At 57.4% G+C, this 15677-nt stretch overlaps 1 protein-coding gene across 2 annotated transcripts in view; it reads right to left on the bottom strand.

The window, feature by feature from the left end:
• Positions 1–15677, bottom strand: part of ITPK1 (inositol-tetrakisphosphate 1-kinase) — a gene marked incomplete at its 5' end in the record, with an annotated part of 213616 nt that overhangs the window by 55653 nt on the left and 142286 nt on the right. For both annotated transcript variants that reach the window (XM_082384547.1, XM_082384548.1), the window contains one exon: positions 11455–11580. In XM_082384547.1, the coding sequence (XP_082240673.1) occupies positions 11455–11580 (126 nt within the window). The remainder of the gene's footprint in view (positions 1–11454; positions 11581–15677) is intronic.

The following is a 15677-nucleotide window of genomic DNA, read 5'->3' as shown; positions in this document are numbered from 1 at the left end:
AGACCCGTTATTTAAGCCCACGAGCTCAGGCCCGGGTGGTTAGGCCCTTCCAGCACAGGGAGTACAGAGGAGAAAGGTAGGGCGTGCACGAGCACCAGACAGGAGCAAGGTGGCCCAGACACTGCCCCTCCCAGGGCCCTGAGTGCCCCACGGAAAAAAACAACAGGATGAGGAGGGGACTGCTACGGTCCCGGCACTCTCCGATTCTCTGCAACTTGGCCAAATTCAGCTGATTAGAAACACCTCCCAAAGTGGTGGGACATGGGCCAGCACTTGCTTGGAGGGAGTGTTATTGGCCCAACTTCTATGGAGAGAAATTGGGCAACAACCAAAATTAAGGCTACATAAATTCAGCATTTCTATATCTAGGTATTTATCCCACATAATTCCATACATGTGCACACAAAGATATACGTACAAAGATATTTAATCGCTGCAGCATGTATCCAAAACATGATCAGAAATGTCCTAAGTGTCTATCAGTAGAGAAATGGTTAAGAAAAGGATTTAAAGGCCATTTAATGGAATACTATGCAGCCATTAAAAAGAATAAGGCAGCCTGAAGGAAGGACTGATATGAAATCATTTCCAAGAAAGATCACACAGAACAATGGCTTTGTGTGAGGACGGGAAGACCGTCTTTGCTCATGTACACGGAACTCCCCCACAAAGGCTCCAGAATGCTGCAACCATGGCTGCCCCCAGGACGGGGATGGGCTGGCTGGGCAGCAGGGGTGGGAAAAGACTCCCTGAATTTGCTGCATGTGCACGCGTTACCTACGTCAGACGGCAGAGAGCCAGACAGAGGGGACACAGGCCAGGCCATGCCTACGGAATCCACCAGAACCACAGTGCATGAATAGGCTGGTAAAACTCACTGTCCCGGGGGCAGGAGGCGGGAGAAACACTGGAGCGTTTGGGAAGCTTCCTGGGAGCAGAACGCCAGCAATAACCCCCCACTGTCCCTGCTGGTGAACAAAAGTCACAGAACCAGGGGTTCAGGAAAGACAAGAAGAGGTTGGAGCACCCAGGCGCCAGGCTCTGGAACGAACTGGATGTGACCTGCGCCACGGACGGAGCAGAGGGAAACCCCTTCCAGATGAGGGGTGGGGGAAGCAGAGCACCTGTCGAGGCGGGGCTGGGCCCGAGCATCCTGGGTGTGTGACCTGCACACCCGCCCCAGTGTGCCCGCCAGAGGCATCCAGGTCACAGGCACCCCCATCCCATCCCCAGGCCGGATGCCACCCACGACTGTCCATCCGCCTGAGTCATCTTCCCGGACGGTCTGCGGTGACACGCGCCTCGCTCAGCCATCTGGGAGAGAAAACCGGGGTCCCCGTGGGGACGACACACTGTTGTTGACAGAGCTCACAGCAAGTCCATGAAGAAAAGCAATCCCATCAAAGTGTAACCCCGAACGCTGAGGAAGAGGGGGCGGGGAGGAAACGGAACACTTTACCATCTGAGACAACAAACACCTTCGCCCCCGCTTCCAGGCCCCCGACTAGAACAATACCTCCCTTTCTGTCCCCAGACCTCAGCACCAAACTTACGTGTTCTCCACCTCCCATCAGCGGGAGGCTGGCAAGGTGCCCGGCCAGGCTGCGCACCTGACAAATGTCACATGCCCTGTCACAGTGCCAGGGCACTACTCAGGTCCTCAGGCAAACAGAGAGAGACCTCGGCCACACACCGCCTCCGGGACTGGGGAGGGATCTGCAGGGCTGGGTGCCAGCCAGGAGAAGGCATCTCCTCACGGCTGACACTAAACCCAGACAGGCTGGCCTTGCCACTCAGGGGTCCCTGTCGGGACCGGAGGGGGTCCCAGTGGTCATGTGACCAGGTGTCACAGCTGCCAGCTGAGCGAAGTGAGAACCGGACAGGGCCTGCCTGGTCCCAGCAGCTCGGCTCCACCCCGGCTCAGCAGCAGCCCCCTCACCCCTTAAGCACCTGTCTTAACCCCGCGCGCCTTCTCCACACACCTGTTCAGGTGAGCCCGTGGAGCAGCCCCCGCCTTCGGGCCACTTCCCAGGATCCCGGCCACAGGCCGGCTCTGCCCGCCCACCCGGGGCCACAGCCCTCCAGCCAGCGTCCGACTTTCAGTTCCCAGAGCAAGCGCAGGTCTCGCCGAGGCCTGCAGGCTGCCTCCCCTGCTCTGCTGGGTGAGCCAGGGTACAGCCAGGACTTGGGGCACCCCAGCGCTGTCGGCGGGGAGAGAGGAATCGTCTGGAACCAGAGCAGAGTTCGCAGTGTGCCGCTGAACTCTGGGACGCGGGGCCGCTTGGGCCGGGGGAGGCCTGGGCCCCTCACCCCTGCACGAAGCCACCCCACCTTCCCAGCCTCTGGCTGCAGGAGGACAGAGAACAGAGACAGCTACTGCTGCCGGCCGTGACCCTGGCAATGACCCCTAGTGCTGCGACAACTGTCTCACTTCCGGCTGCACACCTCAGCCCTCTTCTAAGTGGCAGCCATTGCACCCTCGGTCCGCACATTCTCCCGCCGCTGCTGCGCTCAGCTGCACCAGCCTATTCCAGGTCCGCAGGCCTCTGTGCCCGTCTTGCCAAGGGGCCTGGCAGACGTAGCCCCCTCGGCCTGCTCCCCTCCCTCCCCCTGATCACTAGGCCTTTTAGGCCTCGGCTCAAGTGTCACCTCCTCAGAGAGGTGATAACACCCTCCCTGTTATCACAGGTCTTGATTTTTCTTCTTCCTAGAACTTACCATAAATGGAGACTATGTTGCTTTTCCTCCATTTACTTGTGTTTTGTTAGCATCAACCCTGCCTCCCCTACAGCAACACACACACACACTCACACACTCACTCACACACACACACACACACACACTCCATGGGGACAGGGGCTGCGTCCACCTGATCTGTCCTATTTTTTGTATCTGCGATGTCTTTTAGGATTCCTGGCACACAGCAAGTGCTCAATTAAGACTTGTGGAATGAATGCCACAGTGGTTATTTGATGAATGATCTCATGGATCAATGGAGAGACTGAGAGATACCGGCCAGGTCAGGGGCTGGAAGTCAGGGAGTGTGTGAGGCCTGAGGCAGGGGGCACGGACCCCAGCCAGCGTGGGAGGGGCTCACAGAAGGTCCTCGTGGCTCACTCTGTCCGTCTCCAGAGGATGGAGGTCAGCGGAGGCCCAGCCCGTGGCCCACCAGAGCAGCTTTACTCTTGGCTGGTGAGAGACTCTGTGATTTATTACACAAAGTCGAAAGAAACCACATGGGCCTTTATCGTGGGCACAAAGACCACATGGGTGGCACAGAAGCAAGTCAGGAAGTCATGGCCCCAAAGAGGCCAAGAGGAGAGTGAAAGAGATGTTCCTGCCGTAGATGTTCCTGAAATAAAGAACCCACAGGACTACAGACCTCTTGGCGGGAGTTCCCAATCTCCAAAACCCAGATACTGGTACTCGAGGAGCCCAACACGTCCACAGGGCCGAACTAAGGAACCCTGAAATGATGTGTATACACAAGTTTTCCCTATGACTTGGAGAAAATGTATTCTTAGCAAACGTTAGTACTTCTAAAACCCAGCAGACCTCCAACCCTGAGCTGTGAAATGGTGAGTGTCCACGCGCACAGAGGGACCACGGCCAGCGCGCCGGGTGAGCTCGGGCTTCCGTGTGGCCGTCCCTCCCGCCGCCCCACCTAGTGCTGTACACAGTCCATCTCTGCTCTGGGCAGGTAACAGGCAGGGCCATAAAGCTGTGCATCTTCCTGGGGGGCTGGCCTCCCCCTCCACAGGGAAAGGCCCTGCAGACACTCAATGGCCCTAAATGGCCCCAAGCTCCCTGGGGCAGAATGAGAGATTCACAGCCACTGCCCGCTGGCCTGGCCTGGGCGCACAATGGGCAGATTGTGCGGCCACTTCCGCCATGGGAGGAGGGGCCTCGTGACCCAGGGCAGCAGTCATGGGGAGGCTGACCTCACGGCCTCCCCGGGACAGGATCTGTCCTTGGGCCAGGGCCACCAGATCTACCCAGCTCTGCCTCCCCTGGCCTCTGCCGGCCAACATTTTATCATCGTGTGGCACCAACGATGTCAGAGCAATGCTAGACAGTGACCGGGAACCACTGGCTCTCAACCCTCCAGGGGTCCGTCCGCTGCCGGCCAAAGCCCCTCTGAAGCATATCTGAAAAGAGCACAAGCCGCCGTCTTATTGATTGGCTGTAGGCAAGTGATTTAAACTTCCTTGGGCCTCAGTTTTGTCACCTAAAAAAATGGGGAAGTAATTCCATTTTTTCCACGGATTGATGTAAGTACCAAATGAGATACAAGATGTGGAGTGCCCAAGGCAGAGAGGGCCGCCTGGGATGTGCTCGGGAAACAGTGGCCTCTCCCGCGGCTCCATGGTGACGGCCTGAATCACTCCCTGGTGCTCAGGGCTCTGACCCCCGTCCAGAAGGCCCACATGCCACCAGGCACTGCCCCCAAAACAGACAGAAACTCACTTAACTTTTGATACGTTTAGACGTCATCTTCTTAATCAGATTAGAAAGCCTCCAACAACAAAAACTGTTGTTCCTTCTACTTCCCCTCGGTGCCTACAGCACACAGTACAGAGCCCCGTGCTGGCAGCTGCTCAATAAACATCTGAGGTCGACAGGGTTTGAGTCAACACAGCTGTGAAATCATTTCGGAGCCAGAGGGGTCTCGGAGTAAAACGGAGCTGTGGTCTTGGAGGTGATCACCGCTGTTCACGGCAATGGCCTTTTGGATTGGGTACCACTGCTCTCAATGCCACCATCTTCTGCTGGCATCCTGGCATGTTCCTGGCATGGCAGGCGGGGAAACCGAGGCCCAGGTGGGTGAGCTGGTGAGGGGTGGAGCCAGGCACAGTATCCAAAGTCCCCCTGAAGGCCACCCGGCCCTGCCTCTAAGGACAGTCCATATTTCCACCCCCCGTCCCAGAGCACAACTCTCACTTGGGGACACTTTCATAATCACTGTCTCACTGACTTCTCTAAGCGCTCTCAAGTTGGCTGCAACCGACAGTCACAGATAAGGCTGCTAGACTATCGTCAGGGTATGATAACAAGCCGACACAACTGAGTGGTCACTAAGTGCTCCAGCCGGGCAGAGTGTTTTACACGTGTTCTCACACGCCAGGCGCTAACAGTAAGAGTGGTGAACGCTTACACGCACTTGGGGCCGAGGGCATCATGCATGTTAACTTGTTGAAGCGTCTTTTTTATTTTTTAGAAGAAAAGGGCCCTGTGTATTGTTGTTCACCACGTTCGGCTCCCCGGCCTGCAGGCGGCTCCTACGTCCCTGATCCCTGCCTGGAGGACCCGTGTGGCCACTGAAATGTTAGGAGTCCCCAGCTTGTGTCACTCTGGGGCAGAAACTAAGAGCCAGGACGAGCTTCACTGAGGTCTCTTCCCTCGGCCACCACGACCCGTCAGCAGCTGCCCGTCATCCGGGTCCCAGCCGTGCAGCAGAGCTCAGCCAGCCCTCGGAGGGTGTGCAGTACAGGGTAGAAGGAGGCCTGTGCTGGGTCCCAGGAGCTGCTCGTTACTGCAGCGCGGCCGAGCCAATCCCCACAGAATGGAGAGGGAGGGGTCTTGAAAGTCACCCCCTCCGATGTCCTCCAGCATCTCAGGAGGACACTGGAGCCTGCAGCTACACTGCCAGGGAGCGGCGGGCCACATGCGGGCCCGCTTCCTGCCCCGGGGCCGGGCCCCAGCAGATTCTCAACTCTCGCCTCGAGGATCATCAGTGCTCTGAGGGCTGGACACGTGTTAACATACTCAGTCCCCCCACAGTCCTGGGAGGTGTGGACGACGGCTGTCCACTTTTTATAGACGAGGGAACTGAGCACATGCCAAAGGCCAGCCGGCAAGCAGTGGGGAGGCCGGCTCTGAATCCAGGCAAGGGCTCCAGTTATCAGCGCTCCTAACCACCCTGCTGTGGGCGCCCAACTGTCTGGAGGAGGAAAAAGGCAAATCTGAGGGCTCTAGACATTTGCACACAGAGTATAAGGAGGGCTCCAAGGAAGATATACAAGTGTTCAACAGACATGCAGAAAGATGCTTGACATCATTAGCTGCCAGGGAAATTTTAAACCAATTCAAAACTACAAGATACCATTGCACGCCCACTAGGATGGCCAAAATCAAAGTCAGATAAGTGTTGGCAAGGATGTAGAGAGACTGGAACCTTTATATGCAGTGGGGATCTAAAATGGCACAGCCACCAGGGAAAATAGTCTGGCGGTTCCTCAACCGACCACCTGCCCCAGCAATTCCACTCCTGGGTGTATACTCCAGAGAAATGAAAACACACGTACGCATAAAAACATGCCCATGAATGCTTCCGACAGTGTTCTTCATAACAGGCAAAAGATGGAAACCACCAACTGTCCACCAGCTGATGACTGGACAGACACAATGTGGTCTAGCCATACACTGGAATATTATTCAGCCATGAAAAGGAAAGCAGCACAGATTCACGGTACAACACGGATGAACCTTAAAAACATTATGCTATGGGAAAGAAACCAGTCACAAAAGATGGTACTGTCTATTTTTTTTGGCCTCTACACGTGGCCTGTGGGATCTTAAGTTTCCCAACCAAGGATTGAACCCACGCCCTCGGCAGTGCAAGCGTGGAGTCCTAACCACTAGACCACCAGGGAATTCCGAAAGACGGTGTAGTCCAGAACAGAGAAATCTGTAGAGACAGAAAGTGGTGGTTGTCTACGGCTGGGGTGGGCGGGGGGTGACAGTTAAAGGGTACAGCATTTCTTTCTAAGGTGATGAAAATGTTCTAAAACTGACTGTAGTGATGGTTGTACACATCTGTGGATACATTAAAAACCACTGGATGGTACACTTTGAAAGAGTGAATTGTATGGTATGTGCATCATATCTCAATAAACTTGTTTCTTAAAAGGATAAGGGGTAGGGGGTAGGGAGCTGGGATACTGAAATGCTACTTCCTTTCAGGTAATGATGACGAAGAACCAATGGACAAAGTGTGCGTTCTCTGCCGACATCCCCGCGGCGAGGGAAGAGCACCCTCCCAGATCCACTTCATACAACCAAACAGCTGACGGGACCCGAGAGGTGAGGGGGGTGGGGCATCGTCCTGCACAGGCCCAGGAGGGCCAGGCCGGACCGCTCAGAGGCTGGCCTGTCACGGCTGAGCAAGGAACGGCTCAGGACCACAGGGGCCCTGGAGTGAGGAGGGGGCACTGCTGAGCCTCCAATGGCATGAGTCCCTCTCCATCTCAGAAAACTGCCAGGTTCCAATGACCATGGTGTCCCCACTGCTTGGAGTTCAACCTGCACTGGCAATTCCCCCTCCTAAGCAGGGCCTCTCGTTCCAGTCAAATCTGATCTTATCACTCCCACCCCGAGCCTTCAGGATAAAGTCCAAGCCCCACAGCCTGGTGTGAAAAGCACTCTCTCCACTCTTATGGTCCTGCAGGTCCCCACATCCGAAGGGAGGTCCACGTGCACCCAAAAGGCGGCGCTGTCTGCCTAGTGAGCCCGCCCCGCCCCCTCCCAGCTACCTACTGGAGCCACTTTCTCCCTCCCCTGACCCGCCTGGGCGCCCTGCACCAGCCCCGCACCCACGACGCTCTTCCACTTCACAGACACGTAGGCGTGTCTCCTACGTACCAGGCACTGTGTGCAGCAAAGGGGATACCCGGGGAGCTTGAAGCAGACGTGATCCCTGCCCCTGCGGAGCTAACCCCCAAATGGAGAGACTGGCAGAAGCAACCAGTAGAGAATGACAAAGTTCCAAACGGAGGGAAGGAAAGGTGCAAAGTTTTAAGGGCCCGGGACAGGGAATGTATCCTAGGTCAGGTAATCAGAGAGACATCCCTGAGGAAGGGACACCTGAGCTGAGAGCTCGGGGGTGGGGACGAATTCCAATTAAGGGAACGTCCTGTGCAAAGGCACTGAGGTGGAAAAGAGCTCAGAGCTTGAGCAGCTGCTGCAGGAGGGCCAGCAAGGCAAGGAAGGGGCGGGTGGGACAAGGTGAGGCTGGGGAGGCGGGGAAGGAGGCCGCGGCCAGACTGCAGGCCTCACGGGCCATGTCAGAGGCTACAGTCTTCACTATCATCGCAATGAAAAGGTGTGAAAGAGTTTTTAGTCAGGACGAGCGGGGATCAGGTCTGCGTGTCTCCTAGTTCATCACTCCGGGCTCCGCGTGCAGTTCCTGTTTCGCGAGGCCTCCCCTCCGGGCTGGGAGCTCCTGTGGATGGTGCTCAGCAAGCAGTGTGCCGCCGCAGAGGGAGCTGTCCCTGTGGCCACACAGGGGGTCCAGGGGCCATCTGGGGGACACTTAACATCCTTCCAGCTAATGAAGATGGGGAGGAGAGGTGACAGTTTAGACTCATACCTCCTCCTTCCGAGCTCATTCAGGGAAACCCCAGGAAGATCCACCTAGACGGCACCACCTGACTCATGGAATACAGTCACCATAACGCTTCTAGCAATTCTGGGGCAGCAGCAGAAGGGCCACCCCCCTCACCCTCTGGGCCACACCTGACAGCTGGCCCTGGATGCCACAGTGAGAAGGCTCTCGTCGCTCCCCTGAAGAAGCAGCTCTAGAGGCCAGGAGACCCCACCACCACCCCAGTGCCGCTCGCCCCCATGGACTCGGCCCCCACGGGACCTCTGTCCAGGTCTGTTCCCTGATAACTGAATCTCGGGCAGAGCCTCGGCGGCACCAGGCTGTCGGTTCCACAAGAACCTTGGCGCAGAAAAACAACTGAATCATCCTGATGATTCTCCAAGCCAAGCCCTCTTGAGGACAATATTTCTTTTGGGGGGTGGGGAGGGAGGTGGCAGCTTGGGAGTTGATTTCTATGGCAACCAGCTTTAGTGATCTGCATAAGCTCCAGACACACAACCCCCAACCTGTCCACAAGGGCAGCCAGAAAAAAAAGCATAACCTCTCAGCTCTGAGAATTCCTGTCCATCCCTGGGTCCTGGAGGTTTAACGGAAGCATCCCATGGGCGGAATGCTCTAGGGCTGTCAGAAACATCTCAGAAACTCATCTATCTTGACCCACACAGCCCCAAGCCACTTCCCCAGGGACCCGAATATCGCCTTTGGTGAAGGCCCTTCGAGCTGAGCCCCTTCTGGGGCAAACCACCTTTCTCCGTTTTCTTACAACAAAATGCAGAAAGGCCAGCTTTGCAAACCCAAGCCCGGGGCCCCGCTTCCCGGTCTCTGAAATCTGAATGTCCCTCTGCCTCTCCTGACCCTGGGCCCCTCCCCGCACCTAAGCCCGTGTCTCCCTGTTCATGTCCCGAGAATAAATATTAAAACAGGAATCTGAAAACAACGGCACGGTCAAGGTCAAGTGTCAGTGTATGGCCTGGCTCTGAACTTGAATCTCGTATCTCGCACAGGGTGGGAAGACCAGGTCAGCGCCGACAGCCCGGGGCCCCGTGGCGGGAGGATGGCCTGCGTGCTGCTGAGCAGGCCTCACCTGGCACCTCTCAGTCCCTCTCTCCACCGGCCCCTGCCCTTCTCCTCTCTTCTCAGGGCCTGTGCAAAGTGCAGACTGTCACCCTTCTCCCCAGAGGATTGTGCTCTTCGCAAAAGAGGAAACGTCCCGGCCTTAGCAGATATCCGCTTCATGCTCAAGCACAGACGGCAGTGAAAATTTATCCCGGAGATACTGAGGCTGGAAGGTTATCCTGAGGTCACCTCAGGCATCTGAGGGCCGGCTGCTGTGTGTGCCCTGGGTGGGACAGACTCCTGGGACCCAGCCGAGACCTCCCTGGGAAATGCAGCCGGTGGCTGAAACCCTTGAAGCTGCACGTCCCCACGTCCTGCCTGACACGCTCTCCAACCTCCTCTGCACAAGAGCAGGAACACAGGGGACCAAGTTCCCCTTCAGTGCTCAGGCACCGCCTGCCCTGCGCCGTGGGCTGTGGGTGTGCTTGTGGGGAGCAGGGGATGGGAGGCCCCCCAGGGTTGGTTGTTCCCTAACTCCCCGTCCTTTATCTAAGAAAGTAATGACACAGGCAGTAGCGGTGGGAGCAGCTGTAAGAACTCAGCAAACATTAGACACTTCTACATACTCCAAGACATTTACTTCTCGTAGCAACCTGCCCACCCTAAGAAGTAGAACCTAGCAGCAACCCCATTTTACAGAAGAGGAAACTAAGGCTCGAGGGGGTCATGTGATCACACTGGTATCGACCACCAACTAAGCACTCGCTGGGGCCTGAGCACCGGGTGAAGTACTTCTTACGCATCGTGTTGTTGACTCCTCCCAACACGGTATGAGGTTTTCCTGGTACTAACACCATTTTACAAATAAGAAAACTGAGGCTTGGCGAGCTCACAGAGGAGCCCAAACACGCCTTTCCCCACGGCCCCCCAGCCCCATGGAAGCGGAAGAGACTTCAGGTTGCTGGCCAGGCAAAGGCCCTGCAGGGCACCACGTGTGGACAGCACACCTCCCCAGTTGCGTGGGGGAGTGGGAGGGGACACCAGCAGGGCCACAAACGGGCCACCAGGGCTCATGGAGCCCCTTGCTCACGGGAAGCGGGAATCTGGCAGAGTCGGTCAAGGAGGGGGCGAGAGCCACAGGGAAGTGAGGGAGGCTGAGGTCACCGACCCTGGACACATGGGGGAAAGAAAATGCTGTCAGCAGGAGGGCTACTATGTGGCGATGAGAGTCCCCTTTGTCCTGATAAAGAAAGACAGGACGTCAACCCTCCAGTTATCACACACTGCAAAGTGCTGGCTCGAGCATCCCTCCCACAGGGAGGCCCTCTCTCTCGGCTGCATTTTCACTGATAACATGACCTTGTTTTTCATGACCCCTGAGCCGCTTTCCTGAGGAATGAATCACACTCTTGTCCACAACACAGAAAACACAGGGCAAGTCAGCGGAGGCAATGGCAGCACCCCCTAAGGTGGCGGGCGGGTTACCGTGGGGTCAGGACCCAGGCTACTGGGGAAACGGGGAAGGGAGAAGGGAAAAGCCAAGAAGACTTGGTCCCAGCTCAGAGATGGGCACACAGAGTCAAAGCCGTGAGCTCGGAGAGGGGTTCTCCACCAAGGCAGGACTCAGGGGCCAAGGGCAGCCGCTCCAGTTCAAAGGCCCTCGGGGGTCCCTTTCTCCAGGGGTGGCAAGAGGGTTCCGCCCCTGTGCCAACTCAACACCTGTGGCTGCGGCTGTGTGTCGCTGAGGACGCAAAGGCACGTGTGGACTCTGCAGTGCTCAGATCAGTAAATCAGGTCTCTAAGCGTAGAGGGCAGAGAGGGTTCCAACCGTGCCCTGGTTCAATCCCGTCTCGCCTCCGACGAGACGGAGGCCCCGGCAGGGAAGTGCCCGACCACAAGCCCATGTCTTCTTGGCAGTGGCAGAGCCGTGTGTACACAGTACGTGGCAAGACAGCTCCACGGCTTTAGAAATGCACAGAACCACTCCCGGCCTTCCGCCTCACCCCTCCACGCACCTGGAACCTGTGCACCAGCTCCAGGGACTGGCTGTCGTTCTGGTCGGCTTCGAGGATGACATCGGTCAGTTTGTGGATGATGACGTCCAGGGGGCCCTGCTCCTCGACTGGCCGGCTAAGGTTCAGCTGCAAGCGGGAGACACAGAGAAGAAGAACAACTTCAGCTCCTGGGCCCGCTGCCCCGTCTACCCCGTCCCCTCTGCATGTCCCCGCGGCACGGCGAGGGGGCAGGAGGGGGCTGGCACTCGTGGGACAGGACGGGACGAATGGGATGAACTCGCTGAGGGCCTGGAGCCCTTCCGGGGCAGGCCCTGTGTTTACACTTCTGTCCCCGAGCCCCAGGCGGCCCGGGACACAGAAAATACACACGTGGAATCAGGGTGACGAAGTATCTGTGGGTCAGGGGAGAGTCACTGTGAAAGCATGTACTGGCCACACTGCAGCTGCCCTACCACCCAGGTTTTTCAGGTGGGCACACCAGGGTTCAGGGAGGTCAAGTCCAACGACTGAAGTCACACGGCCAGACCTGAACTGAGATCCAAGCGGACGCTCTCTCCACGAAACTACACACAGTCTCGGCAAAGCTGTGATCTGCGCGAATCTAAGAGCTGCTGCTTTGAGAGACCAGAAGCTGGCACTTCACACTGAGATCAGGGCCTATGATGGCAAAGTGAGGGGGCACTGGGCTGCCTGGGGTCCCTGAGGCACGGCTCGCCCTGCTCCACTGGGGGACGTGTTTGTTTTTTCAAGAGCATGGGGTTGGGAAGATCGGGCCCCGGGGGAGCCAGAGCTGCTGGCTGACAGACAGTCGGCATCACCTGACCCCCAAGACAGGAGCACCTGCCAACAGCCGGGGCCGCCTGACACCGAGCTTCCTGACTGGCCAGATGTCTGCCGCCCGGCACGCGGCCGCCACCAGCTGCACGGCCCGCTCCCTTGGAGATGACGGCGCCAGCCCGGCACCTGGCTGACCCCCCCGGGTGGCCTCAGCAGAGGCCGGAGACGGCCACCAGCCCCATCCCTGCCCTCAGCCCCACCCCCAGGGGGGCCTCCCTCCGGGATTCCTGGCTGTTTGTTTCAAAGTCATTCATAAAGAAATCACGGTGACAGCTCTGGGCAGACACTGTGCTAAAAACGTATGTCCGTTCATTTCTTTTCATTTTCAAACCACACAGTGAGAAGCAATCCCACAAACACAGACTTCTGAGACCTGCCTAGGACCTCACGGTGAGAAGGCAGAGCCAGAGCTGAAGCCGGGCCTGTCGTTCAGCGCCTGTCCCACGCCCCATGCCTGCTCTGTGCCATGGGAGGCTGTCCTCTACAGCCACGACCACCGGCTGCCTTGTCCTCTGGCTGCTGGCCGAGTCCGGCCATTTGGAGGCCCCAGCAGAAGATGGGAGAGGAGGAGGGGAGAGGAGTCTGGGTGTTTGCTCTGACCGTCCCCATTGCGCAGGGCAGCCCCTCTCCCAAGACCACCACTGTCTCTAAGCTCTTCCTTCCCCTAGTCCCCTGAGGCCTGGGGTGGTGACAGCCCGCCATTCTCGGGGTGCCTCACCACCTCCCGCTGGCTCCTTTGACCCTGCCCACACCTTGCCATCCTCCCTTATTTAAACTCTTTTTCCGTTAAGGCTTCGGAATGTGCCAGCTCTTTTCTGCTGATATCCTTAACTCCTCTTTTTTATTGTCTGCCAGGAAAGATGTTAAGGGATTTTACCTATTTAAAAAAAAAAAAAAGAAAAAAATCCCATGGACTTCACCAAAAGAAAATACTGAAGAACACCGATCCTTCCCCGTGGTGACTAGCCTGTGTACAAAACAGCAAAAATGAGACCAGCTGAGAAGCTGCCCATCTTCTGAGACTCCTGGACGGGGAAGGGAAATGGCATTTGTCCTCACAGCACAGCCAGGAGCTGGGGGTGACGGTCCCCCTTCACAGACCAGGACACCTAGAGCCCAGGAGGAAAAATGACCGGGCAAGGCCTCGCGGGTGGGAGATGGCCCGGCTGGGGCCTGGACAAACAGTGACACCAATGGGCTCGGCCCGCAGCCAAGCTGCTAGGTGTCCTGGGGCCTGTGCAAAAGCCTAGCAGCGTCCCTGGGCCTCAGTTTCCCTCGGATAAGAAACAGGGAACTCCAAGGACCTTTCCGCTTCTGTCCGCGGATTCATTATTACGTTCCCACCCAGCTCCACTTCCCAGAATAAAACAGAATTGGAAGGAAGGCAGAGCAGCCAGTGGGAAGTGGGAACAGGGGCAAAGAACACCTCATTCTCAGAGGTGCCACAGACACAAGCCCATTTGTGTTGTAACCGCGGCTCCACTGTGACAGGCACCAAAACAAGAGGCCGATATTTTCAGACCAAGACAGCCACGATGGAAGAGAACTGGGTCACATGGTGATGCTGGGCAGGGCGCCCCGGGCCTCAGAAACCCCGTCCCAGAGGGAACGTTTCCCATGCAGCAAGAGGGGACAGAGTCAGCCCCTGAGAGGAACCTGGCGTCCCAGTGCGTTTGGGGAAGGAGGTGGGCAGAAAATGCCCTCAGCTCAGGCTCGCCTGGCATCACCCAAGGCCTGTAGACCTGACAACCGTGGGCTGTTTGGAAAATAAGCTCCCCGCGTTCCCGGCCGCCCCACTGAAGGTAAACAGTTGAGTTTTGGAAGCCGGCCACCTTCCTTTGTGTATTTTCCAAGCATTTTTGTGCCAGTGAAACCCTTTCACGAGAACAGCAATCAGGACACACGTCAGGCCTGGACGGTCTCCGCTCAGCATCGCTGCAGCATCCTTGCTGGGGCCCAAGCAGAGCTGCCAGTGGCTCTAAAAGGCCCTCCAGCACCGCCTTTCCTCAAGGGACCAGACAAGCCTTGGTCATCCTGAGGGGGTCTACCCCAAGGAGCCGGCAGTCTCTCCCCACTGGCTGGGAAGGGGGAGAAGGCCCTCTGGGGCTGCATCCTCAGGAGTGGTACTCAGTAGGCTCTGGGCGCACGTGGGACAGAACCCAGGACCCTGCAGAGGGGGGGACCCTCAGAGGGGGGATGACACAGGAGGGACCCTCAGGAGGGGGAGGCAGTGCCACAGAGGAGGGGACACTGCAGAGAAGGGGGACCGCAGAAGACAGGACCCTCAGGAGGGGGATACTGCAGAAGAGGGGACCCTCAGAGAGGGAGGGTGTCAGAGACGAGGGGCCCTCAGATGGAGGGTGCTGCACAGAAGGGAACCCTGGGACCGGGGGAGGCACCTTAGAGGATTCATTCCCCAGATGCAGTGGGGGTGGGGGCTCGGGTGGAAGTGAACTCACTTCAGTTGTGTCATTTTGTTTTTCTGACCACACTCTGTTTGCAGAAAAGGGAACTTTCCCAGGGACCTGTTCTCTTCCTCAGAAAGGGTCCCTCTCAGCCAGTCACAAGGTGTCCCGATGAAAGGGCCGCCTGCCGTAGCCAGAGGAGGTCTGCAGGCGCCACGTTTCCAATTCATGCCATCCTGTGAGGCCAACGCTGGATGCTGTTCTGTGAGCGCTCAGAACTCAGAGCAAACAAGGGCCCCCTGTTTCCTCGGCGAAGAAGGCAGTGAGGCGGACTAGGGTGGAGGGAGGGCTGGGAGGAGATGGGACAAAGGCCCGCAGACCCCGGTGGCCTAACAGTCACCTCTGACCTCCGAAGCAAGCAACCCCATCATGCGCAGGCCCGAAGGTGAGCTGGGCTCCGCCTACCCCCGCCTTCCCCACCACCTGGTGCAGGAAGACAGGATGGGATAATGGGCACAGCAGACGCCTGGAAACCCCTCCCGGCTCAGATGCTTCTGGGCTGGAGCAGGTCATTTAATTGCTCTGTGCCTCGGTTTCCCTATTCATAAAATGAGGATGTCGTAACTACACCTCCCAGGGCTGGATGAGAACATTCCGTTTAGAGATGTGGCACATGAGCCCTCCAGACAAGTTCCTGCTTCTGCTTGGTCACTTGTTAATTCGACAAGTATTTTCTGGACCCCTCCTGTGTGCCAGGCACAGACGACGACCCCTGCCCTCTCAACTCAGGGCCTCAGGCAGCCGTAGGAACATCTCTGTTCACTTTGGATGCAGCCCCAGCTGCCCCAGACCTTGCACAGGGCAGTGCTCTGCTCCTCTGCCAGAGCGAGCCCTCTGCCTGGGATGTCCCCCACCCCACATCCCCCTGTCCACATGTGAGCTCTTACTCATCTTCCAAGTCCCAGCTCAGAAGTTCAATCC

This window comes from Balaenoptera borealis (assembly GCF_965194805.1).
Source record: "Balaenoptera borealis genome assembly, chromosome: 3".
NCBI classification, from domain to species: Eukaryota; Metazoa; Chordata; class Mammalia; order Artiodactyla; family Balaenopteridae; genus Balaenoptera; species Balaenoptera borealis.
This window is presented reverse-complemented; position numbering and strand designations above follow the sequence as displayed.